The 27,482-nt window shown below is 35.9% G+C and overlaps 1 protein-coding gene across 2 annotated transcripts; it reads left to right on the top strand.

The window, feature by feature from the left end:
• The first annotated feature begins 164 nt into the window (after positions 1–164).
• LOC18599715 (protein NUCLEAR FUSION DEFECTIVE 4-like) lies at positions 165–4,967 on the top strand. 2 transcript variants are annotated; one of them, XM_018122207.2, is made up of 4 exons: positions 165–672; positions 2,660–2,788; positions 2,930–3,552; positions 4,026–4,967. In XM_018122207.2, exons 1-4 carry the CDS (start codon positions 364–366, stop codon positions 4,498–4,500), a joined length of 1,536 nt encoding a protein of 511 aa, XP_017977696.1. In that variant the 5' UTR covers positions 165–363; the 3' UTR covers positions 4,501–4,967. The 2 variants fall into 2 exon arrangements, with proteins under 2 accessions (XP_017977696.1, XP_007029848.1); XM_007029786.3 differs by having other exon boundaries at positions 2,660–3,552.
• The last annotated feature ends 22,515 nt before the right edge of the window (positions 4,968–27,482 follow it).

The raw sequence follows: 27,482 nt of genomic DNA, 5'->3' as shown, positions 1-27,482 counted from the left end.
TTGGTATGTGTATGGATTGAGTGATAAGTGGTTGAATTCTGTAACTTGAAGAATGGGTTTTGAATTTCTGTTCCCAAACAGGACTCTGACTAAGTCGATTATTGCCATTGGACAGAGAAAGGTTTACAATTTTCTTCAAAACTTTCCCAATATATTTTTCTTCTCAATATAAAAATGGACAAAGGGCTCAGCAAGCTCAGAGAGCCCATCCCCACTCCAAAAATCAAAGCCGACACAACAGTCTAGGCATTGGTGCATTAGCAGCAGCATTAACTACACAATAACTAGCTGCAGCCTGCATTCCAAGTTTCTCTCTCTATTTCTCATCGTCCTTTTGTTCCTGGTGAAGTGAAGTATTTTGCAATGGTAGGACAATCAAGAAAATGGATGATGCTAATAGCAACAACATGGGTACAGGCTTTTACAGGGACAAACTTTGACTTCTCATCGTACTCTTCGACGTTGAAAACAGTTCTGGGGATATCTCAGGTGCAGCTGAATTATTTGTCTGTAGCTTCAGATATGGGCAAGGCATTTGGTTGGTGTTCTGGGGTGTCTCTCATGTATTTGCCATTGTGGGTTGTCATGTTCATGGCTGCTTTCTTGGGGCTTTTGGGCTATGGTGTTCAATGGTTTGTCATTAAACAAGTTATTACCCTACCTTATTTCCTGGTAAGTTCTCGTTCTTTGAAGACTTTATGATTCTATTAAGGAGTGGAAATGATATGAGAAATTAAAAAATGCTTCTTGTTTTCTTTGCTTTAACTTGAATCTATACTTCTTTAGATTCCCTGGTTTCTCCTTTCTGGAATTGTTGCTCTGGCTTTACTGAATTTTGGGTTGTTTTTTTTTTTCCCTTTGTTTTTAAATTTTTCTTGTTTATTCAGTCTCCTGCTTTCCTGCAAAACCATGAAAGTCCTTCAAGCTTTTATGGTTTTTTTTTTCTTGTCCAAGGGATAAGTGTGGGGTTTTGCAATGTCCAAGTCCTTTTCGATTTCTTCTCTTTTTCATTTTTTTCCTTGTCTAGTTTCTTCCTTTGACAAAATTAAAGGAGTGAACCTAACTCCTCCACAACAAACCAAACATAACCACAACCTGACGTTGGTTTGGCAAATGGCAAGTGAAACGACCACATCTGAGTCAATTAGGTGCGGGACTGTAGCTGGTTGTTGAAGTAAAGAATGACTTTCAAAAATGTCCACATTAGTTATTATGAGGAAGCAGGTCCAATATCAAGATGATAATTATCACTTTCGGGGACCTTTTTTTGCCCTCAGTTGCTTTTCTTAGCTAATTTTTGTTAGAATCAAATGCTTCAGTTAATACAAACGAGACAAATTGCAGGAGAGCAGTCCAATTCTCTTGGTTAAACTTTCATTGATTACTTCATTAAGCTTAATCTTTGTTAATTAGATAATCCTAGAAGCAATTACCAAAGAGTCACCTATTAACTTTTACTGCACATTTTGGTCGGTAAAGAATATTTGCATAAATTGGTTATTCAAAGTTTACTTTTGGGTGAAAATTTCTCAAAAGAATATCTCAAACAAGGGTAGTTTTGATTTTCAAGACATTTTTTCATTGAAGGAAAGTTAGGATTTTGTTGTAATGTGACAAAGATTCAGTAAAAAACTTGTTTCTGGTAAAGGTAATATGGGATTTTATGTTGAATCACTCTGTTTGTTATATCAGATCAACCAACGTTTGTTATTCAAGGTTTAGTTAGTCCATATACAATGTGATTGAAAACCTCCAGTGATTTTTTTTTATTTTGGATCACTGTCAGACAAGGCAACCTTCCATTCCAACCTACCATTCTTGCATTGACAGAATGGGGCCATCTCCTATACACCAGGAGTTGCTCTCAACTTGATACAATTTATTCCAACAAACAGCTTATGCTAGAAAGTTACTGCAATGCCTTTTTTATTGAAGTTAAATTTTCTTCATGTTTACTTGCATAAAAGGCCCTTGAGGTTGTTGCTATGTCTACATCCTCTCTTATTTGCAGACACAACCACAAGAAAGGACCAAAGAGGTCAAATCCTGGTCTGCAACAACTCTCATTCCTTAAGGAAAGATACTTGACCATTGAGCCAAAACTTACAATTCTATACTGACTTTACTGAATGCTTTAGTTTCTTTTTTCAATTAGAAAAAAAATTCTACTGAATCCATTATTTGAAATATTTGGTACCTATCTGTCTGCTCATTCATGTAAATCCATGGCTACTGCACACTTTTTGCTAAAATATTCAACAGAATCTAAGTTTAGTTCCTCATCAGTAATTAAAAAGTTAGGTTCACCAGGGGGAGTTTGGTATTTCTAAGCTAGGTGTTGTTGGACGTTTAAGCTCTTGTATAAAGCTATGACCATGACTGTCAATTTTGGTCATTAACAAAATGAATTGGCTTATCAAAAAAAAAAAAAAGCTTAGGTTCACCTATACCTTCCCCTGTTACCCCCCCCCCCCCCCCCCCCCCCCCCCCCCCCCTTTTTCTATCTAAATGCCTGCACATAAACCAATTTTACAAGGAGTTGATGGATAATACCCTGGTCTGGAATTAGGGAAACAAATGCTTGAGTAAAAGCTTTTGATTAGTACTGAGCCACCATTCCACTGTAAACTAATTATGTTTTAATATGAATTCATGGCAGGTATTTCTTCTGTGTTTGGTAGCTGGTTGTAGCATTTGTTGGTTCAACACAGTATGCTTTGTTTTATGCATCAGAAATTTCGCAAACAGCAGGGCACTTGCTTTGTCCCTTACCATCAGTTTCAATGGTGTAAGTGCTGCACTTTACACTCTAATTGCCAATGCAATAAACCCTGATGATGACACGCTCTATCTCTTCTTAAATGCACTTGTGCCTCTCCTTGCATCTAGCTTAGCTCTCATCCCAATCCTCCGCCAACCCCCTTTGCAGCTTCTCTCCACTGATGCTGTTAGTCAGGACTCCTTCATTTTCATTATCCTCAATGTTTTAGCTGTTATCACTGGCCTATATCTTCTACTTTTAAATTCACTTTCATCTGAAGCATCAAGGGCACGCATTCTTCTGGTGGGTGCCTTAATCCTATTGCTCCTACCTTTGTGTTTACCTGGCATTGTCTGTGGTAGGAACTGGGCTCGTCACAATATCCATACCAGCTTTTGTCTTGATGGCTCAACCTTCAGCTTGGTTGACCCTGATGACCTTGAGCTCCATAAGGAGTTGCTTGGAAGTGATTACAATAATAGCTTGAGTGTCAGTAATTCATTTTGTGTAACAAACAGAGAAGGGTTCTTCAAGAAGGTAATGGAGAAAGGCAGATTAACAGTGCTAGGTGAGGAACACCCTGCAAGATTGCTAGTGCACCGGTGGGATTTCTGGCTATATTATCTGGCCTACTTCTGTGGAGGGACAATAGGGCTGGTATATAGCAATAATCTAGGGCAGATTGCACAATCACGTGGATTCTACTCTCAGATTAGTACAGTTGTGACTCTCTACTCCTCCTTCTCATTCTTTGGTCGTTTGCTCTCAGCTGCCCCAGATTTCCTGCGTGAGTATGTATTTACTGCAAATAGTATTGTATGTGTGTGCGCGTGCTATTTACGAGAATGCATCAACATCAAAGAATAAGCACCATTTTATTACCTTGACAATTCATTAAATATAGGAAAGGCATATTCATTAAATAGAGGAAAGGCATCTCTGGCTTTGCATCCCTTTGCATGGACACTGCCCTTACTGTTTTAGTTGACCACTAAGTCCATTGTTAGACTTCAATATATAGTCGTTCAATATCTTGGAACTTGGGAGCAAATCTGTATTGAAGTTGCTTCATAATTGGAGAATGAATTCTAATGGAAACCCTTTTTAGAGTTCTCTAATCTTCCAGTTGGCCACAAAGGCCTTTTTTAGAATTCATACCTGAAGAATTTTGGAATATTAAAATTTTAAATTGACTTCCATAGTTCCATGTAGACTTTTTTACATCAGAAAATGATCACAAGCTGAAATGTCTTTCCAATCGCAGCAAGGTGTACTTTGCCAGGACCGGGTGGCTAGCAGTTGCCCTGGTGCCCACACCAATAGCCTTCTTTTTACTTGCTGCATCAGGTAGTGAGGTGGCATTGCATGCTGGCACAGCCATGATTGGATTAAGCTCCGGTTTCGTATTTTCAGCAGCAGTGTCCATCACATCAGAACTATTTGGGCCTAATAGTGCCAGTGTCAACCACAACATCCTCATTACCAACATTCCCATCGGCTCACTCCTCTATGGTCTCCTTGCAGCTTTAGTATATGATTCCAATGTGAAAAGTTACTCCCAGGAAAACTCGTTAGGGGAAGCAATGGTGTGCATGGGTAGGGACTGCTATCAGAAGACATTCATATACTGGGGTTGCATTTCCCTGTTAGGCCTAATCTCTAGCTTTCTGCTTTTCTTAAGAACCAAGCCTGCTTATGACCACTTAGAAAGGAATAGAAGTCGAGCACAGTATTCATAGACTATAAACTAAATTCCCCTCTCCCCTCTCTCTATTTTCCTTTCATAGGATCTCATATTTGCTTTACACTTGAAAGGGTATACGGATTCCCAAGAAAATTGGGAAAAGCAGAAGTGACAAATGATTCATTGAATCATATATACAACGAACAGAATGTCTATGCCCCTCAGACCAAGTGGGGCAAATGTTTCTAAGGAACTACGGCATGGTAAGGAAAAAAATATGGTTTGAATTTGATATTGTTATGACTTGTGGATTGTAAATTTAAAGGGAGACTACAATTTAGCTAGTTTCAACTGGTCATGGCTGAAGCATTGGCTATTACCATTATCTTGTTGCTCAATTGACACATCTAATCTACAGAAAGTTGCTAAGACTGCAAATGACTTGAGGAAAACTTTACAAGTTCACTTCTTTTTTAAATTAATAATACCAAATTTGCTGCGAGACTATGATTCATTATTGAATTTTGTTGTTGTACTATCATGCTTTTATTTTAGCTAATTTTTATATTATTTTTTACTACAAACACAAAATTACTATACGAGAGGTCTCCTTCCAACCCAAAATTGCAATCAAGATTCATTATTTCTAACTTTTACACAAAACGGGCGCATTGAGAATTGAATTTGCATTTTGTAACCAAATCCTAGAGTGAGAACAATGAACACTATTTAAATCTTCATACAAACTTATGATTTGTCCTTTATATATAAATGTAATATATTAGTTTGTATGATTCACAAGCATTAGTAAACTATTGAAATTAAACTCTTTAATGTACCCAAAAAACCCTCTCCTATTCAGTAACAGTATCTACAGAATATGTGCTGCACAAAACAAAACAAAAAAACAGGCAGCAACCCAGAAAAGCATCCATAATGGATTAAAAAAAATCCAACCAGCTCTCACCACATAGAACTGTATCTAAACAACACCAGAAGCAGAGGGACAGAAGCAGAGCATCCCTACCATCATCAACCCCATACAACCAGTACTGAGAAACACAATCAGACCTACCCAGAATCAGGATGGATTCATCACAGCCACCGTCAAAAGCAAACAGCAGGTGAAGACTAAAAGGGAAATGCAGGCAGCTTATCAACAGGATCAAATCAGATTCTCCAAGGAAACACCCTGCACACATAAACAGAAGCAGAAGGAAAACAGAAAAAAAAAAAATCAATCAGAGGCCAATAATCTAGTTGAAAACCGTCAGAAGCTGCTGAGCCCTGTTAACGCCTGCCTTTGTCAGTCCGTCCGCAATGTGATTAGCCTTGAGGCCTTGGCATTTGTGGGAAATCTGAAGCAATCTGCAATGGTGCCATTCTCTCCAGGCCACTTAGCTCTGACCCACGCTGCAGCCCGCAGTCGCGTAAGATCAGTGACTTGCAGAGGATCCCACACCTGACCGCGAAAGATGACCTCGTTTCTGTGTAACCAGATTAACCACTACCAATTGCCAGAAAAAGAAAAAGACCCTTTCTTGGAATGCCAGATGAAGAAAAACAAATGAAAAAGGAAAATGGAAGTTAAGAGTTTAACAGGCATTTGATGATGGGCCTGAATTGTACTTGGTTACCAACCTTTATTAAACCGACTGAAATTAGGAAAATCAAAGATGTTAACGTTAAAAAATTTAGAGAATGTTGATGATGGTGATTCGTGGCAGAAATTGATGAAGGCGATTAATGCAGTGACTAATAATGAAAACCAGTGGCTAAGCAAACTAACTGAGATAGCGTCGGAAAGCTTAAAAAATCGCTTAGTCGAGGAACCCGTACAGCTGAAGAAGATGATCATTGAGCAAAAGGGTACGAAACGTTGCTTTGGAACTGGAAGCAAAAGTTCTTCTGTTGAAGAAGAGAAAGAAAAGTACTTGATTAGGAAGCAAATGAAGCAGGAGGAGACAGGTGATTGCAAGAAGCAAACGACAGGCATTGAGAAGAAACAGAAACGGAGGACGGTCAGTGAGAAGAAGCAGAAGCAGAGAAAGAGTTTCGATCCACTCGTACAACTTACTGCATTAGGTTTAGAACCGCCTGCCGACAGCCCAGAAGTATTCAAGAATCGCATTACAATGACAGTGAAACAAGTCAGAAGTAAGGTTTTGAATGAAGTTAGAGGAGGAAATATTCAAGAATCATGGAGGAAAGGATGTTACATATATTGGTAGAACCATTAGGTTCCTATTCTCACTTATCTGCAAGTGACTGATTCCATGAAATCCTATATATAGCAGGGGTTTACCTATTTCTTGACTATGAAGTTTCCTTTAAAATAAGTAAGGGTTTACATAAAAGGCTACTATAGATGAAAGGGTGGAGGCAAAGGAGCTACTGCTAGCAGCTTGGACGTCCCCAATTTTGAGAAATCTCGAGTTTGAAGGTAATCTCTTATAGAATTAAAATTTCTCTTTAGAAATTAATTGTGATTGATTATGCTTGAGATAATTAAATTTTGCATTTGAATGTGGATTTGTCATAGTTTCTATGGTTTAATTAAGTTGTATTTGTCATCGGTTTGCACTCAGCACATCTTCATAAATCATCATAGGATATTATAGTTTGAATTTGATGTTAAAAGAAGAAGAAAAATAATTAAATCATGATTGATTACTAATAATGGAGCAATATTTTTTTTTCACTAGTTATATGGAGATGCACGCCCATGTAATCTTTTTTTACACTAGACATGCACGGAATTTAATCAACAAATTAATCTATAAATACAGCCTAATTAAGGACAATTATGCAACAATTAAGTAGTAGTGAGTGAAGAGATTAAGTATTTGTAAGGCATCATATCCTTAATTATAGTAATTAGCAAAGTTTTCATGGAGAAAGTTTTTTAGTTTTTTCATCTTCTTATCGTCTTCTTCTTTTTCTACTTATACAAGGAATTACACTTGAAGCTTGCTTAATTCGATATTGTGGTTTGATTGCTTTCACTCTCAGTTTGTAGCAGATAGACCATAATGGATCAGAAGGTGATTCTGATGCTTGTCTTGGCAGCTATTGGGGTGACGTTGTTGATATCCATCGTCTGGTCATTATTGGAAGGCTATAAACAGAGGAAGGAGTCTCAGGCCGCAGCTCCTTCGGCATCAGCTTGAGCCTATATTATTATGTTCTTCACCTGTCTCTTTACGGAGGAAAGAGACTTGATTGGTTGTGTTTGTTTAGATAGAGATATGGTGTTGGTCCTTTAGACCTTAGTTCATGATATGTTATAAATTTTAAAATTTTTTGTTTCAGTGGAAATTAGTACCATCAGAAAAGAATTAAAGTATTTTAATTAAATATTTTCAAAGATTTTATTAGCATTTTTTTTTTTTTGTAATTGATTGCCAGTTTATATTATTCGTATTGAAATGCCAAAAAGTAAAAAACAAAAGGTCTACTATAAAGGTGTTCATGGGTCAGACTTGGTCGGGCCAAGCTCGGTTGACTCTTTTAAATGATAAAGTTGAGCCCAGTCCGGACCTAATTTGATCTATCCATTTGGAGTTGGTTAATTTAAATTTATTATTAAAGTGATAAAACTAATTTTTTTTAGAATTAAAATTAACAAAAATTATTTTATTAATATTGTAATATTTCAGGTCGAGCTAAGCCTGGGCCTAAGATATCGTGTCCAAGGCCTAACTTGAGTAGGTCACTAAGCCTAGGCACCAAATACAAAAATCTGAATTGAAAAACCACCTAAGAAAAATATAGGCTTAAATAGTAAAAAGCCCCTAAGTTATGGCCATTTTTTAAACTAAACCCTTACATAATGTTTGTTTGACATTCCCTTCTTATTCTTCAGGAACATTTGGTTGTTAAATGTCCCAAGAAATAGTCATTTCCTTACAATCTTTATTCTCTAAAATCACGATTTAGGTAATCTTTTATTGCACCAAAATGAGTTTTTAATTTTTAATTTATAACCAAACAAGCCCTTAACTCGATGGAAAATTAACCATCATTATACCTAATGTTAATTGACATTTTTTGTTCTTGTGGCATATTACGTGTTTAATGATGTGACCACATGGTAGAACCTAGAACCGTTGCCTTGTTGTCACTCATCGACTGCAGCCATTTACTGACATCGAAATTACACAAAAAAAGAAGCTTATTTCCAATTCCACTCTTTATACTCTTTCCTTTAGTCATAGTATTTTTTAAAAAAATCCTCTCACGATCTCTATAAATCTCAAAAAAAAAATATTAACTATCTAAAAAGCTTAGGTCTAGGTTTCATTTTTTGAGATTTGGTGAAAATCAATCATCGAAAATGTGGCAAGAAGAGAGAGAAGATGAAAATTGGAAAAAAAAAATAAAAAGGAAGGAAAAAGAGAGGTTTTTTTTTTTTAATTTCGGAGACAGACCTTGTAATCAAATAACATCATATGCCACGTGAATAGAAAATGTCAATTGGTGCTAAATCTGACAGTAATTATTTTTTTTTGTCAAGATTAAGGGCTTATTTAGGTACAAATAAAAAAAATTAAAAACTCATTGAAATATAATAAAAGATTAAGGACTTAATTGAAAATGACCCAAACTTAGAAACTTTTTTACTATTTAAGCTAAAAAAAAATAAAGAGCTTGTATGCTTACTCTCTATTAATCTAATTAATTGTTGCATGCATTCCCATATATATGGAATATCTTATACCTTTAATTAACTTTAATAATTGCCCCAAAAACAATGATTTTAATAATTAGTCACTAAACATGCATATATAGAAATTAATATAGGTATTTATTATAGAAGCACGTAAAAGGGGGATGAATGGTTAATTTTTTTAATCGAATAGTAATTATGTCTCAATCATATAGTACCAAGCAATAAAAGTTTGCTTAAATGTTGGCAAGTAATTAAGCTCTCTCTATTTCCCTTCCTAAAACTAGGACTAATTGATGATGAGCAATTTATAATAATTAAAAGTGATGAATTTTCTCTGTTATGTATCCCATATATGTATATAATTGACCTAATTTATTAATAGAGAAAGGGACCACTTTCTCCCTAAAGATGCCCTAATTTGTGAAGTAGACCCTAACACAAGGGTTAATTTACCTATTTTCTTGACCATTACGTTTAGATTCTATTCAACCATAAACTAGTATAAATAGAGGGTTGGATGCAAGAACGGCTATCACACACCAATATAGCCTTGGACGCCCCTTTGGAAAATTCTCAAGTTCCCAAGTGTACTTCGGAATTTGAAGGTTATTCTTTCAAGCTAGATAGGGTAACAATCTGATCCCTTCGGTTCTCTCATGTTCAAATGTGTAGCTTTAACCGGTGCATGGCAATTGCTTAATTTGCAGGATGTTCATATTCTTTTTCACGCAAATATAAGTTTTAGTATACTTTATGTATGTTAAATCAAGTCTTTTTTTCTTTTTCTTTTGTTTTTTTGTATATTGACTGCTCTCAGACTTTGATTCTCAATTTGTCAATGCAGACATAATAATGCCTGCCCTTGCCATTGTGGGAATTGTCGTGGTGGTCTTATTGCTGGCCATTGTTGCCGTGATTGTGTACACACCATGTCTCGTTGACGACAGAGAGCAAGAAGCGTGACAGAAAGCAAGAAACGAACCCGACAGGGTAAACGCAGTAGCTTAACCATAGGAAGAAGAAGAAGACGAAGAAGAAGAAGAATGGGCTCCAGCTTCTTTTGATGAATCTATTTAGTATTATCTTTTCTTAAGAAAGGGTACATTTTATATATGGGCTAATTAGCTCGCTATAGTTTTTCTTTTTCTTGTCTCCAATTTAATTTTTAATAAAAGAACGATTTCGAAGGTTTTTCTTTTAAATGGAAAGAAATCTTTTATATATTATATCTAGTGAAGATTTAACATGCATATAATATGACAATATTAAAGTATTTACTTAATAGACAGATTATTTTGTTAAGTTGATTTTTTGTGAGAAAAAAAATCATGACCAATTGCTTACTAATAATTAATGAAGCAAATCTTTTATTAATTAATTATATATTTTAATTATTTGATATAGCTTTTTTATGCATGCCCAAGTCAATATCTTTTACCTTTTAAATCAACGCCATGCCATTCACTCACAAGGGTACAATAATTGCTTGAGATTGTGATGATCATCACTTGAAAATAGAGTTGATCTCCTTCAACTGACATTGGATTTTTGGCGGAAAACAGTAATTTGGAAGAATTAATTATTACATATTTTACAACATTTTCCCCTTTCACTCGAAGAGTACAAAGTAATAATGTGTTGAATTCGACTCAAAAGTTATAATGGGTTGGCCACAAAAAACCTTAATATTGAATGCACTCATGGAAGTTGGATCCATATCTTTTGATCAGACTCTTGCAGAGTGGATGTTCTTCGCTTGGTGGTGAATTAATGACTACCATTTCATCTCTCACCAGTTTATGCTTTTTACTTGTTTCCATCTGCTACTCATGGCTGTACGGATGAATTCTGTGTTTTTCTGATAATGCTGTTTCATCTGATGTGAATGAATGCTCTTTGTGGCTGATAACTGTGGCTTATACTTTGCATGCCGACTCTGGTATTCTGATATCCTGCTCCCTAGGCTCCTATGTTGCTCCTGGTTGCTTTCTGGGTTGTTGTATATATTCACCTGGTTGCGTCTCTTTCATTTCTTGGCTGCCTTAATACGCCGGTCCGAGGTTCCCTGGGAACCTGACATTTTATTTTCTGGACTTCTCTATTATAATTTGGATGCACTACGTCACTGGTATCCTGCCTACGGGTCTATGTTACTCTGCCCTTCCAAGATAGATTCTGGAGATTAATCTTCATCACAAACAGAATGGGAGCATAAACAATCTGATACTTAATTTAATACCTGTTGTATTTGTTATAGGCTTTAGAGCTTGTCTCATCCCTTCTCCAGGTGACGTGTATTTCTTTATTGGGAGCTATGCCTCCCTATGTACCGATCAGATGCCTCCACAGCCTATCAATAAAATCTTCCTATATGATTTACCAAAATAAATAATGTGATGAACTGGTCTATGTTTTATTGGTTACAACTTTTACTATATACATGTCTGTGTGAGTGAGAAAAATTTTATTGGGTTTTTATAATATAGATTGATTAAGTATTTTATAACTGGTATTATATTTTAATTATTTATTCATTTTGGTGCAAAATCTCTTTCAACTTTTGGTCTTTATTTTCACCTTTAGACGATTTTTATCAATTTATTTTGCAACTTACATAAAATTTTGTTCTTTGCTTTGCTAGCTGTTTGTATTAGTTTTACATGTACTACAATTAATTCTCGTGTAAAATAATCATAAACAGAACAAAGATAAACAATTATTGTGTTAATTATAGAAAAACTAATAATTATTTAAGTTTTGTGATCACTTGAATTTAATTAACCTTTTTCAAATATTACCTTTCTATTGATTAGGAAAAAGGATGTGTCATCTTCTTTTCTCAGAAGCCAAGGTCGTATTAATTAGAATATCTATTAAGTAATATTTTCCTTCTTAAAAACTTGGTCTAATGATGAGCAATTTCTTCATTTATTTATTATAATAATTAGAAGTGATCAATTTCCTCTATTATGTATCTAATTATTTACTTAAGCAATTAGGTCAAATTCTAAAAATATGTCGTAATTCGTGATATGGTATCCTGACACCAAAGAATTACCTATTTCCTTAAAAACAACCCTAGTTAGGTTCTTCTATAAACTAGTATAAAAAGAGGGTTGGGACACTAGGAACTAGGAAGCAGCTACTAGTACCAGCTTGGGCGTTCCATCCTTTGCAGAATTCCTCAACGTTTGGCCTTTGAGTTTGAAGGTTATTCTTTCTAGCAAGCATGGCTTTTATGGGTCATTTGATCACAGACATAGCTGCTCATCCTTGGTCTGCCATCGGGAAGATTCTCGTACTCATATTTCTGGTTTTTCTTCTGTCACTTACGTGCTGCTCATGGCGCGAGGAAGACCGAAGAAACGGAAAGCCACAAGCAGGCAACAAGCCAAAACCAGCTGCTGAACCATAGGGTTTGAAAGAAGCAGACCAACAAGAAGAAGAATAATCTCCAGCTGCTCTTGACGATACTATATATATTTATATATTATATTATCCTTATTAAAGATTAATGACCAGCATATGAGCTATAGAGTAATGTTATTTGCTTATTTTATTCTTTGTTTTTGTCTCCCCAATTTCATCTTAATAAAATTAGTGATGATTTTGAATGGAAATCCTTTATTAGAAACCAAAGCAAAGTTTGCTTATAATTTGCTGTTCTTTATTTTACCCAAGTGAAGATTTAATATAGAGAAGTACTACCAGCATAACAACATCAAAGCAAATTAATAGATTTAATGGATAAATTAATTCTCTAAGTTGGTTTTATTGTTAATAGGACAATTCAGTTTGATTAATATTTTAAAATTATGTTCTTTTGCTTTTTATTTTAATTGAATGCCGAATTCTTAAGCACAATTGTAAATAAGTTTTGTTGTATAAATTATTTTGTTCCAACTTCTTCTTCTTCTTCCTCTTACGTGAGGAATTACACTCATTTAAATTGGCTTCCTTGTTATGGTTTAATTGCAAAAATATCCATAGTAGTTTATTAGAAAATTGAGGTAAAAGCCAGCTTTTTACTTTGAATCTCGATTAGAGAATAAAGGTTTTATGCTGTATCAGATTTTAGATAAGTAAAAATGTAAGAAATATTTGAATAAAGAATATTTCTAAATTTTATATCTTAAATTTTTTTAATTGGGTACAAATATAAAAGAACTTAAAGAATAAAACAGAGGAAAATAGAAAAAAAAATAAATTTTGTACACTTTTGCGTTCATCATAACGTTAGTCATCATCACCATTAAGTTGAACAATTTAAAGTGAAAAATCAATAAAAAATGAATTATTTGCAAAAAGTAAATTTCATTAGAAAAAAAAATAACAAACCTAAAGTAATCAAACTTAAGGAAAAAAAAATGAAGTAAGATTATTAAGAAAAAGGCCTTGGACCGTTGGAATCATCAGAGCCTTCAACTTTGCCTATTAATTTAGTGACTGTCTTCCCATCTTTAACCTTGATCATGGCAAAATCAAGCTGTGATTCAGGTTTGACACGAAACGATCAAATTTGTACTACAGCCTCTGGTTTGAGACTGTCAGTATTATTCTTGACGAGCTGATTCCACTGAGTCTTGAAAACATATGCAAGGCTAAGGCTCCCTCCTATGAGTCACTTGATCAAGTGCATTCTAGATACATCAAGACATAGTTCTACCAATATAACATCCATTCCTCCATGGTTCTTGAATTTTTCCTCCTCAGCTTCACTCAGAAACTTACTTCTAACTTGTTTCAGTACTGTCATTGATTGACAAATGATTGTGCCCCGATTCAAATTAGTAGGCTCAATAAACTTTTGTATAACCAGCTTTATATCAGTTTCACCCAAGTTTTCAATGTGATTCCAGAACACTTCTGGCCTATCAGGAGGCGGTTCTAAACCTAATGCTGTAAGCTCTACGAGTGGATTGAAACTCTTTCTCTCATTATGCTTCTCCTTACTGTCTATCTTCTGTTTTTGCTTGTTGCCATCACGTGTTCTGCTTCTTTTGCTTCCTGATCAAGTTCTCTTCTTTTTCTTCTTCAACAGAAGAACTTTTGCTTCCAGTTCCTGTTTTAGTTCCAAAGTAACGTTTCACACGCTTTTTGTCTCAATGTTCATCTTCCTCTTCTCTGCGGATTGCTTAGCCTCCTCGAATAAGCGATTTATAACCCCTTCCAACACTATTTCATTTAGTTTGCATAGCTGCTGGCTTTAATTATCAGTCATTGCTTTGATCTCCTCTATCAGTTGCTATCACAAATCAGCATCATCAACATTCTCCCTTAAAGAGGTGTCGTGACGTGCGGGTCCGGGAACCCGTCCGCCAGACGCGGGGCAAAAATTAAAATCGCAAGGTGTGGGAGTCGCCACCAATCTTTTTTATCTAGGTGTGATTGGTCACCTATTAACCCGATTCTTAATCGACGAAGTCCTAAATTAATTTTAGATCCGTCGAAAGAACGAGAACTGGTCCACGTTTTTTAGAGATGGGTTCGGGAGTGCGGTTACGCACGGAGAAGGGTTAGCACCTCCGTGACGCCCGTTCTACGAACGGTACCATTTAATCTTAAGTTATCTTTATATAGCATTTTCTTAGTTTAATCCCTATTTTAAAAAATTTTTATTGGATTGTCAGACTGAGTTATTCTCTTGGTCTTACGTATGCATATGATGCAAGCGTAGAATGATGTCGTGACTTGTTTATTTTAAATGATGGAGTCGGTAATCTTTTATTGGAAAATTATTCGAAGACTATCCCAACGCTTTGGTGAAGTCTCGAAATTCTCCTCACCTAGAGATATCCCCGGAAGAACTCGTCTCTACGAGCTCCTCGGGGAAATCCCATCATCGGGATTCCCGCGCTATTTGCAAAATAAGCGTGGCATGCAATGACAGTATAAAATGATGGTATCTATATGCACGCGTTTAGTGATTGTTTAAAAATTTTGATTATTTATTTATTATTTATTATTTTTTATTATTTATTTATATATATACTTTATTTTTTGGTTATTTAAATCCATGTTTGTTGTTGGTCAATTTTTTACTTGTTTACAAAGCTTATCTAAATAATTAATTAATTAACTTTTAAACGATTAATTTAACTTTGTTTAGTAATATTTATTTGAATTAACAAAATCTTTCTACATATATTATTTTCTAATAATGACTATTTGACTTAATGGGTTTTGAAATTTAGAGTTCAGATTTATCCCGACGCTTCGGTGAAAATTCGTCTCGAATTTCGTACTCGGAAAACATCCGCCCGAAAGAGGCAACTCTTTGCCCCCTTTTTGACGGTAATACTCAAATATTTTCTTCCAATTATATTATTTATTATTATTATTTATTTATTTTTTATTTTATTATTATCTTTTAATTTTCATATTTTATATTTTTTTATTTTTTTATCTTAATATTATATAATATATATATATATATTTGCATCATAAATTACTATTATTATTATTTATTTTATTTTTAGATTTTTAATATTAAATATAAGTGCCCATATTATACAAATATTTATTCCCTAAAAAAAAATAAATGCATTTAAATTAAAAATGGGCTAGACCCAAGCAAAACAAAAAGGGTTATACCTTGTTGGGCTGCGATTGGCCTAACTCGGCGACCCGTGGGAGCCCAAATCCAGCACCCCGGCCTGTTTCAGGAAGCCCGCACGGTGAAGTCCAAAACGCACCGTTTTGATGCCTGCGAAGCCGCTCAAAACGACGCCGTTTTGCCTGGTCCTTCCAGCTTCTGCTTGCCTCTCCGAAACGACGCCGTTTTGCCCACGAACCCTAGGTATTTAATCCCCTTTTCTCTCTTTCTCTCTTCAGTTTCACTCCTCACTTTCTCTCTCTAGCCGCGGCGCCCTCTCCCTTCTCTCTAAAAATCTTCTTCTTCTTTCTTCGCCGGCGGTCTCACTCCTCTCAAATCTCTCCCTTCCGTCGGTCTCTCTCCTCCCAGATCTCACCGGCTTCCTTGCACCTCTTCCCTTCCGATCGACCTCTCTCCTCCCAGATCTCAGTCTCCCGTCGACCTCTCACCTCTCCGATCTCACCCCCCTCTCCTTGTTTTTCTTTTTTGTTTCTTTTTCTTTTGTGTTTTTTTTTGTTGTGTGTCTAACTACTGGCTTCTTTGTTTTTGCAGGGTTTTAAAGAGCCGGGTTGTCCAATTTTTTGGACAACCCGGCGAGGGGGGGTTCTGGCACCCCCTGGAGTTGGTGGCCAGAACCCCCCATCCCGCGTAGTGGGTGGGGGATGGGACGGCGACGGGATGGCTGGGCGTACGATTTTTTTTTATTATTTTTTTTATTATTTTTATTTTTTATATATTTTTTTTATTTATTGTTATTTTATTTATTTATTTAATTTAATTTAATTTAATTTAATTTTTTTATTTTATTTGAGTGTCTACAAGAGGAAATTACGAAGAATAATCTTTCTTGATAAGAACATTTTAAAAATAACCATCAAAATAAGTTTAACTGTTTTTAACCATATTTAGCCATGACTTGATAAAAATGCCATTAGAACTATTTCAAATAAATTAAATCATTCATCACAATTTCTCTCCATTTGTGTTTTTGATTTCTCTCTCTCACCATCCCAATTTCTCAAATTTTATCGATTTCTCTCTTCGGTATTCGTCTGCTATGCTTTCGATTTCTCTCTCCTGCATTTTCAGATTTCTCTTTCTTGCACTTTCAAGACACCAAGCAATGGTTTTGATGTGCTTGGATATGTGGTTATTTGGAAAATTTGATTTTTAGGTATTTTGGTAAAACTAAAACGGTAGAAATGATCACAGATGTTTGAAATAACTTTTATTGAATCAATTCGGGACCTAGACATCAATAAACTTAAAAAATTGAAATTTATAAACCTAGGTTATCAAAGGAAAATTTTTTTTATTTTTAGTTGAACTAGGTGTTTTAGATAAGGAAATTTATGCTTTGATTTATGAAAATATGTTATAAACATTTTAATCGGTGCCAAATTGTCAAAAAAAAAAATGAAGAAAGTTGAGAAGATTTGAAGTTTTGGTTCACAAGTAACAATAACATTTTAGACATTAAAGTGTAACAAAATGTTTTTGAATATGACGTGTAATAATAATATTTTTTCAACATGATGTGTAACAACAATATTTTTTTTTCAACATAACGTGTAACAACCTTTTTTAACCATGGCGTGTAATATATTTTTGTACATGACGTGTAACAACAGTATTTTTTTAGACATTAAAGTGTAACAAAATGTTTTTAAATATGACGTGTAATAATAATATTTTTTCAACATGACATATAACAACAATTTTTTTTTTCAACATGACGTGTAACAATCTTTTTTAACCATGGTGTGTAATATATTTTTGTACATGGCGTGTAACAACAGTATTTTTTTAACATGACGTATAACAACCTAACTATGGCGTGTTATATGTTTTTGTACATGACGTGTCACATGTTTCTGTACATGGTGTGTAACAACCTAACCATGGCGTGTCACATGTTTTTGTACATGGCATGTCACATGTTTCTATACATGGCGTGTCACATGTTTTTGTACATGGCGTGTCACATGTTTTTGTACATGATGTGTAACAACCTAACCATGGTGTGTCACATGTTTTTGTATATGACGTGTCACCTGTTTCTGTACATGGCGTGTCACATGTTTCGGTACATGACGTGTCACATGTTTCTATACATGGTGTGTAACAACCTAACCATGGCGTGTCACATATTTTTACACATGGTATGTAACAACCTAATCATGGTGTGTAATATATTTTTGTACATGACGTGTAACATCATAGTGTGTAATTTCATTAAGGGTAATTTTGTCCAACTTGGTTAAAAATAGTTAAAATTATAAAGAATGCTATTTTTGAAAACATCTTATCTTTAAGGGTTATTTTTAAAAATGCCCCTTCTCTAAATCTTTTAAAGTTAACAGCTTTGATCTTTCTCAACCTCTTATGTTAATATATAGGAATGTTGAGTCTTGATCGTAGTTCTAACGGGAATAGAATTGCTAGCTTGTAACAAAGTTTCGGTGGGTTTAATAAAGCTTTGTTTTTCCTAGATAAACAATGTTTAATAAAGCTTGGTAACCAAGTGCAATTTATGGCAATCATTAATTTCCTGTTAAACTCATAGGTTTCATCTTCTTTTGTTTTGTTTTTCTTCATCTGGCATTCCAAGAAAAGGTTTTTCCTTTTTTCTGGCAATTGGTAGTGATTAGTCTGTTGATGGAACGGTGAGTATGCACTCATCTGGGTAAAGGGTATGCAAGTCTTAAGCTGTTTGTGTTAATTAATGGGAATTGCTCAGCTTTTGAATTTTTCGCACAACTCTTCTTAGCATTGATAATTCGATAAAAATGAAGTTAAGACTTCCATTATTATTACCTCAGCAGAGACAATTGTCAATTGGCAACAACTCAGATCTCACAGTGCAGCACTTCCTCAGATTACCCACAAATTAAGCCTCTTCTGAAATTCAAGTGTGCTTCACAACAATGGCAATGACTGTGTTTTTGAGTAGTGGTTATACAGGGTTGATGTTGGTAGGGATGCTTTACATTTGCCCCTATCTTTCTGGTGTTGTTTAAATACAGTTTTATGTGGTGGGAGCTGGTTGGATAATTTTTTATCAATTGTGGATGTTTTTGCTGCCTGTTTTTATTTTTGTTTTGTGCAGCACAAATTGTGTAAAGAGGAAATTATGGGAAATGACCTTCGTAGTAAGGTGACTTCAAAAATGACCGTCTCTATAATTTTAACCGTTTTTAGCCAATTTTTGGCACGACTTGACAAAAATACCTTTTAATCCAATTAATCCAAATGAAGGCACGTCTCAGTTTATTTCCTTCTGCTCTTCCGCCATTCAGTTTAAAATTTCAAAATTAAATCTCGATTTAGATTTAGCTATCCTTTCGTCCAGCTCTCCAACGCCATCGAGGTCTATATCGGCAGTCAACTTTCTCACGATCCCAAAGTACAGAGATGACATCAAGGTATTTGTTATGGGTTCTTGTGTTTATTTAGGGTTATTCATAAAACGAAAAAGTTGATGGGTTAATTATATGAGTTTGGAAACTTAAATCTGGCAGGGGTTAGTGAAATCAATCAGTTTATAGGCAATGCATGAATATTTCTTAGGCATTGAGTCATTGGATATTAGGGTGTGTGACTGGATATTAGGAATCGTTACCTGTTTATTTGGCATTAGGTGCCTGAATATTTGTTGAGCATTGCGTGAGTTCTTTATAGGCATTACGTGACAGTTAATACGTGACTGAATATTTGTTGAGTATTGCGTGAGTTCTTTATAGGCATTACGTGACTGAATATTTGTTAGCGTTGCATGACAGACGTTACGTGACTTAATATTACCTAACTGAATATTTGTTGAGCATTGCGTGACTTTAGCTACCTAATGCTGAAGGTGATTCTCTACTGATTATCTTCAATAACCTAATAAGCTCTAATGTAATTCTTGAAGTTTATATATAATTTCAGACTTGTATAGTAGCAATAGTATTAGATTTTGGTTGGTCTACCATGATGCATAAATTAAAAAAAAAAAAGAGAAAAAACAGGCAACATTAAAATCCTTGTTGATTAGTGAAAAAGAGAGAAAACTTTTAAGTTGCTTTTTATGAAGAATTTCTTGAAAAATGATGTTTGGCCTGGTTTTTGCTTTTAAAAGGTAGATAAGATGAAAGGGTAGGCCGAATAGGTATTTAATAACTAATTTAGCCCCCCTTCATTGCACTGATATGGGTGTAGAAAACGAAGAGTCAACTTTCATGCTTGTAAATAAAATGAACCATTAACCATTTGAATCAAATTCAATTATCTTAATCAATCTCAGATAATTGAAAAATGACGTCCAGAGATCCAAGAGTCGAGAAGGGGAAAGAAGCAGCCTCCGAAGAGGATGAGGTGCTATTTAGTGTGAAGGACCAGTTGCACATATTCTTGAGTGTTAGGGACCAATTGCACATATTCTAGCAGGAGATGCAAGTCCTCATCGACAACCTGATGCAAAGGACTTTTGACCTGAAGGCTACCATCTTGAGCAACGAAAAGATTCTCGTCGAGATAGAGTTCAAAGTAGATGAACTTATGAAGAAATGAACTACGGTTCATTTTTTTTGTATCATCTCCTTGTATTTTCAGAGGGGTCTTTTTAATAAAATTTGAATAAAATTTAATGCTATTTTTATTTTTATTGAGCACATATTTCGTTGAGTTATTTTGTTCGTTTAAGTTATATTATGCTATATAACTTCGTGAGTGGATGTTAGGCATTGGGTGACCTATTATTAGGTATTGGGAGAGTGGGTTATACGCGGTGCGTGAATTGTGCAATGCATATCTTCTGTTGAGACATTGCGTGAGTGGTTTGTATATATATGGAATAAAGTACCTATGGTGACGTGTTGTTATGTATTGCGTGACGTTGGGCCAGTACGTGACTGTTTAAGTTGGCATAATGTGAGTGGATATTAGGCATCGATTGACTTATTATTAGGTATTGCGAGCGAGATTGGTGGTGCATGCTTTATGCAATTCATGTGTTGCTTTGAGGTTTTTGTGTAGTAGTTTTTTAAGCAGTGCGTGATTGGTTTTTATATATTGCATTACCTGTTGTAGCAAAAGTGGTGGCGCGTGACTTGTGCAATTCATGTGTTGTTTTGAGGCTTTTGTTCGGTAGTTTTTTAGGTTTACGTGATTGGTTTTTATATATTGCGTTACCTGTTGTAGCATGAGTGGTGGTGCTTGACTTGTGCAATTTATGTATTGTTTAGAGGCTTTTGTTCAGTGTTTTTAAGGGTTGCGTGACCGATTTTTATATATTACGTTACCTGTTGTTATTTATTGCGAGAATGGTTGCACGTGACTTGTGCAATTCATGTGTTGTTTATAGGCTTTTGTTCAGTAGTTTTTTAGGATTACGTTATTGAATTTTATGTATTACATGACCTATTGTTATATATTGCGAGAGCGGTGGCACGTGACTTGTGCAATTCACCTCTTATTTAGGGGCATTTGTTCACTAGTTATTAGGCATTGCATTAATGTGTATTAGACATTACGACACCTAATTTTTGTTAAATTTTTGCGACCGGCCAAATGTGACTTAGGAATTGCATAAGTGGTTTCTATGCATTGAGGGGCTATTTTTGATAAATTGACTTACCGTGACACTTATTTTCTGTTAAATTTCAACGGCCTGTCAAATGTCAAGCTTATGATTACATACGGTGGTCATTGGGTCGGTGACACTTACAAGGGTGGTGAGACACGAGTGAGGGTTGTTGAGAGTGATTTGTCATTTTCGGGACTAGTGAAGCTAGTTGAAGAGGTTGTTGGGGTCAACTCACGTAATAATGAAATCGAGTTACATGCATCGCTCAGCCATGCCGCAGGGGTTTCGCGCGCAGTTATCAAGGATGATGAAGATGTAGCCAGTATTCTGATAGATGAGAGGGCAGTTGTTGTGTTTGTGACAGTTAAGGCAAGAAATGCAAACAATATTCCACATGAGCACGGTATCCAACATAGTAATCAACCAGAACAGAATGTTAATTATACTGACATACCACACCATGCATTTCCTAACAAACAACCATGGCAATCACGTTTGATGTATCCTCATGAGTTTTAGCAGCATGGCGCACACATGAGGTGTCTGCACAATTTCGATCGGAATGTACATCGAACGAAATACTCGGTACTTTGCAACAAACACAACTGTCGCTCAGAAATGCATTGGGTCCATTGTCATTAGCAAACGACATTGTGATGGTTGTGAGTGATGACGATGCATCTGATCAGATTGAAGATGATGTTGAAGAGGACGACACGGCAGATTGGAACCATGAGTTGCGTTATGACTGTGAAGATGATTACGTTGGCAGACATGAAGACTGTTCAGAGGACGACAGGGTTGAGCAGACCGACATTCCTGATTGCAATCATGTAGATGGTGATAAAGGTCATACCACAACTGTTGTGTTAGAAAAGGTTGAGTTGGACGACCATTGCAGAATCGTTGAATTAGAAGATGTTGAGGATGTGGACCCTATTTACGAGAACGACATTCGTTCGCTTGATGATAGTGATCAAGAGAGGGTAAATACAAGGGTATCTCGTCAATGAATTATTCCCAAGCTAGATATGATATCCTTCCAAATAGTTGAGAGTGAGGAATTTAGATCAATGGACGACCACTTATATCGTGAAAAAGTGTTTCTATCGAAGGCTGAATTAAAACGAGCTTTCAGCATGTTGGCACTAAAAGAGCATTTTGAGTTTAGAGTTAAAAAGTCATGTCACGCTCGTTTTGAGGTTGGTTGTAAAGATAAGGCATGCAAGTTTTCTTTGCATGCAACGAAGTTTCCTGAGGGAGAATATTGGCATGTTCGGATATTGCATAAGGTACACATGCGTAGTGTCGATGGTTTGCAATGTGGGTATCGAACTACGAGCGCGAGGGTAATTGGTAAGCTTATATCCAGCAGGGTATAAGGAAATTGTGTAAACCCATTGAGATCAAAGAAAATAATGGAAGAGATGAATCACAAGTGGGGATTGCGATGCCTATATGGTAAGGCCTGGCAAGCTAATAAGTATGCGGAGAGTCTTGTGTGCGGTCCACCGAAAGAGTCATTCCAACTCCTCCGCTCGTATTTTCATATGTTGGAACGTAAAAATCCAGCTACTATGACGTGTGTCACTACTGATGGGGAACAACAATTCAAATATTGTTTCTGGGTGTTCGGGTCATGTATTCGGGGGTTCAGTGCTGTAATGTGGCCTGTAGTCGCTATCGATGCCACACATCTGAAAGGCAGATTCAAGAGTATTCTATTTGTGGTGGTATGCAAAGTGCGAATGAGCAGATATATCCACTTGCATTTAGCATTGGCCACATCGAAGACAAAGAGTCTTGGTCGTGGTTTCTTAACCAATTGCGTCGTGCGATTGGTTGTCCTGAAAATGCAATGTTCATTTCTGATTAGCATCTTAGCATTAAGAATGCAGTTGAGAAAGTATACAAGGACGCTCATCACAATCTATGCAATTACCACTTAGGGAAAAACGTTAAAAACAGGTTCAAGCGCGAAGATGTTGCAGCGATTTTCACCATGGTCGCCAACTACTATAGGGTCACCGATTTTGACAAACATATGAATCAGCTGAAATAGCTTTGCAAACTTGCTTATGACAACCTCATGAGATTAGGCCCTGAGAAATGGGCACCTGCACGGTCACCAGTAAGGCGATATAAGCTAATGACATCCAACACTGCAGAGTGTATTAACTCCTGCCTCAGGTATGCAAGAAAAATGCCAATAACTGTCTTGATCGAGTGCATCAGAGGCATGTTTCAACGTTGGTTCCATGACCGGCACAATGAGGCATTGAATTTGACCACGCCCCTCAACCCTTGGGCTATCGATTTGTTGAACAAACGGTTCAATGAAGCATGTCACTTTTTCATACAAGCAATCGATTGGGTGGAGTTTCAAGTTATAGGCGGGAGTAAGGACAGAGTCGTGAACCTCTCCACTAAGGAGTGTTCATGCGGTGAGTTCCAGTCCAATCTACTCCCCTGCACGCATGCCATGGCTGCAATAAGGTATGAGCATGTTTTGTTATATTGTGCATGATGAATTGAATTTTTACATTGTTTGCCATATGTGATTTCATTGCCTTGGCAGTAAGTGCAAACGTGCAGCCATTGAATTCTGCTCGGACTATTACAAGACTCGGTCTTGGGCGGAGGGATATGCGATTCTCATTCACCCGATTGGGCATCCTAGTGAGTGGGACATCCCAGATTACGTTCAACAAAATGTCGTTTTGCCACCAAGTTGGCAAGGTTAAGCAGGAAGACCTAGGAGGAAAAGGATTCCATCAGCTAGGGAAGGCAGCGGACGACGTAGATGTTCACAATGCAAGAGCTATGGTCATAATAGATAAAATTGTCGAACTCCATTTGCATCTCTACCGACAAACGGGGAAACATCATCTGTTCAGCCGACGGCTCGACGACGTCGACCCATGGCATGTGCAATTTGCAGACAACCAGGGCACAGACGAAACCGCTGTCCAATGTGGACTACAAACCTTGATAACGTTATCGGTGTCGTACTTGAAGATAGTGGCTCTTCAGACGTCAGTTGTTAGGGATTGTTTTGAAGTTGCCATTGATATTTGCATTGAATAATACTATTTGAACTTGAGTTTGACAGAGTTTGAATGAAAAGTAAGATACACAAGATGTCCATATGGAAGAGAAAAACCTTATGCTAGTTATGGAGGTTTCAAAAAGTGTACCAAAGCATGAGAATAGGCCGGTTTCATTAAAGATAATTTTGTCCATTTTTTTTTTCTCTTGACTAAAAATAGTTAAAATTATAAAGAGGACTATTCTAAAAAAAGCCTTATGCCTTAGGCCCATTTATGAAAAACATTCTTGTGAGTATGTATTCATCTGAGTCAAAGGCTATGTAAGTCTTCAACTGTTTTTGTCAATTAATGGGTATGCTCAACTTTGAATTTTCCGCACAGCTCTTCTTCGCATTGATAATTTCATAAAAATGAAGAAGACTTTTATTATAATTTTTTTCTGCAAAGCAAATTTGAGCATATGTGTGTGTGTGTAATGGTTGGAGTATATCATGCTGTTTCAAGTCTTTAGCCTTGAATTTAGGCAGGAGACTTGTTACAGTCATATGCCTACATTGAAGATGATATTGAACCGTTACACATCCCCTGTGTGTACACCTATTCCAACAAAGCACCCCTCGAAACGATAGCCTGTTCCTTTCTCTGCTGCCGTAGCCTTAAGACTTAGCTTGCCAAAGACGCCTGCAGTTCCTATACCCTGTTCATGGGCTTGGGCTGTTTCTAATGGCCGCAACACACCAAGTGACCGCCCCTATGTTTTGGCATTAAATCTTCCCTGAGCTTTCCTTGCTATAAGCACTGAAGCCACTACACCAGAGTACTGACACCGCCTGAGGAAACTATTGACTGTAGGGAATGGGAGCTCATGGCATACCTGAATATGCATCCAAAGAAATATTGTACTTAGACAAAACACAATGAGGAATTAATTTGTTAGGCAATCATGACAGACGAATAGCAATGTATATTTGAACAATTTTTCTTGCTTCAATTTTAAATGGTTAATCATCTTCACTTCCCTTAGCTATATGGTCTTTATGATTAATTAAATGCTATATTCTTCCAAGCTTATAAATCATCTACAGTTTACCTAAGATAAAATCGTCATAAAGGCCAAAATAACTTTTTCCTTTTTGTATATTAACCTTTCAAGAGGGTCTGGCCAGTCACTTGCGACCTTGCACCCTGTAAGTCTCCATTTGGAGATTTTTTATAGCAATAAAATCTCCGCCTTTCCAAAAAAAAAAAAAAAAAAAAGGGTCTGGCCAGTTTTGATTATAATCAATATATATTTAGCAATAGAATAGTTAGCTCTCTCTTTTCCTTGCTAAAACTTAGTCTAATAATTAATGAGGTGCAATTTATGATAATTAAAAGCAAATTTGCTCTTTGATGTATACTAATATATATAACTAAATATATATAATTGGCTAAATTTATTAATAGAGAAAAGGGTTCACTTCTCTCTTAAAGATGTCCTAATTCGTGATATAAATCCTACCAAAAGGGTTAATTTTTTTGCCTATTTCTTGACCATCAAGACTTTTTAAAGAAAAACAATTAACCCTAGCTTAGCCAGGTTCCATATAAGCGACTATAAATAGAGGATTGGACTTAAGGAATGCTACAATACCCCAGCAGATTGGACGCTCCTGTTGAGTTTTGAAGCTTGTTGTTTGTAGCTAGGGAAGACAGTCTCCCTTTTACGTTATGTACGTGAAATTAAGTCTAATCGAGTCGTTGCATTGCATTCCTCTGTTTATTCCTCCTTATAACTCTTTTCTCTTACACTTTGGTTCTGAATTTGTGATTGCAGACACAATGGGTCTGGCAGTTCCCCCTTGGGCCTTGGCAGTTGCTGTGGTCGTAGTTGTGCTATTTTTGCTTGCAATGTTGTGCTTCTCATGTTTCGAAGAAGCCGTAGCACGAAGCAAAGCAGAAGCTGCGACCGGAGACTCACACTGATCAACAATAGGATTTGGACCTAATCCTTTCATTTATATATATTGGCAGATTAGTTAATATAAAAACGGGTTAATGTCATATTGTTTAGTTTTGTTTTGTTTTATGTTTTTATTCTATCTTAATTAATAATAGTGTGAACTAAGGTCTTAGTCTATTGAGGGCATATACTTGTGTATAAACCATTAAATAATCTTTTATTTAGTAGTTATTGATATACGAAAAAGTACCCGAATTTTAATTTAATGATAAGTATATATTTTTATTTAAAAAATTTATCGGATTGGAATCTTCTTGAAAAAATGAAAAAGAATGTTCTCTATTTTTTAAAATTGTTATTTAATCCAGTTTTTTTATATATATATTAATCATTCTTCCAACTCTTTCAAGTATTTTGGCCAAGAATTGCAAATGTTATTTGTTCAATTATTCCATTTCAATCGAATGAGTTTACTTTGATCTTTGCCAAATAAATAACCACTTACCTTTTAAGCAACATTTACCTTCAGTTTTGTAAGATAGCCACACATTTATATAGTTTAACTGAATGGCTTTTAATTTCATAAAATAAGCTTGTACTCTTGAGATTTACAAGGAACCAAATTAAGGCAAGGATCAGGGCTAATCAGCAGAGCAATCCCAATATACCTTAATCTCAATGTTAGTCAACTGATAATTTCCTCCTTCCATTTTTCCCCTGTTTCTCATCATAAATCTGAGAAATCTTAGCCAGGAAATCCAAAATACAATGCCCAGCATCCAGAAGATTGCAAGCACATTCACTTTCTGTAGTTGCATAGTCCACTAGTCTATAGATATTGCAAATTTCTCCAGAAAAGATCCATTTTGCTCAACACTATACTCACTGTCAATCATATAATCTGGAGCCAACTAATCGATTACTTTTGACCAGTCTAAACGAGTCTAGGACCATTTTGCTCAACAAATGAATTAGGGCATACATGAATCAAGTAATTCTTTAGCTATTCAATGGCTATATACAACAGCTTGCAACCATCTACTAGTTGGTAGATCTCAACTTGCAAAACCTGAGCTAAAGTATTATTGGTCACATTTTCACACTGCTGACTGATTCGGTGCAACAACTACATTAAAAATGATGATGACCTTTGGTTTAGGATAACTTCAGCGTATCAGGACATTAAACTAACCATCCAAGGTCAGATTGTTA

The sequence above is a fragment of the Theobroma cacao genome, chromosome 5 (genome assembly GCF_053813885.1).
Source record: "Theobroma cacao isolate CCN51 chromosome 5, ASM5381388v1, whole genome shotgun sequence".
In the NCBI taxonomy this organism is placed as follows: Eukaryota; Viridiplantae; Streptophyta; class Magnoliopsida; order Malvales; family Malvaceae; genus Theobroma; species Theobroma cacao.
Note: the sequence above shows the minus strand (reverse complement) of the source record. Positions and strands in the feature narration are given on the sequence as shown.

Coding starts and splice junctions, on each gene's coding strand:
- LOC18599715 (XM_007029786.3), top strand. CDS start 364: ATGGTAGGACAATCAAGAAAATGGATGATGCTAATAGCAACAACATGG. Junction 673..2,659: donor TTACCCTACCTTATTTCCTG/GTAAGTTCTCGT, acceptor AATTCATGGCAG/GTATTTCTTCTGTGTTTGGT. Junction 3,553..4,025: donor GCCCCAGATTTCCTGCGTGA/GTATGTATTTAC, acceptor TTCCAATCGCAG/CAAGGTGTACTTTGCCAGGA.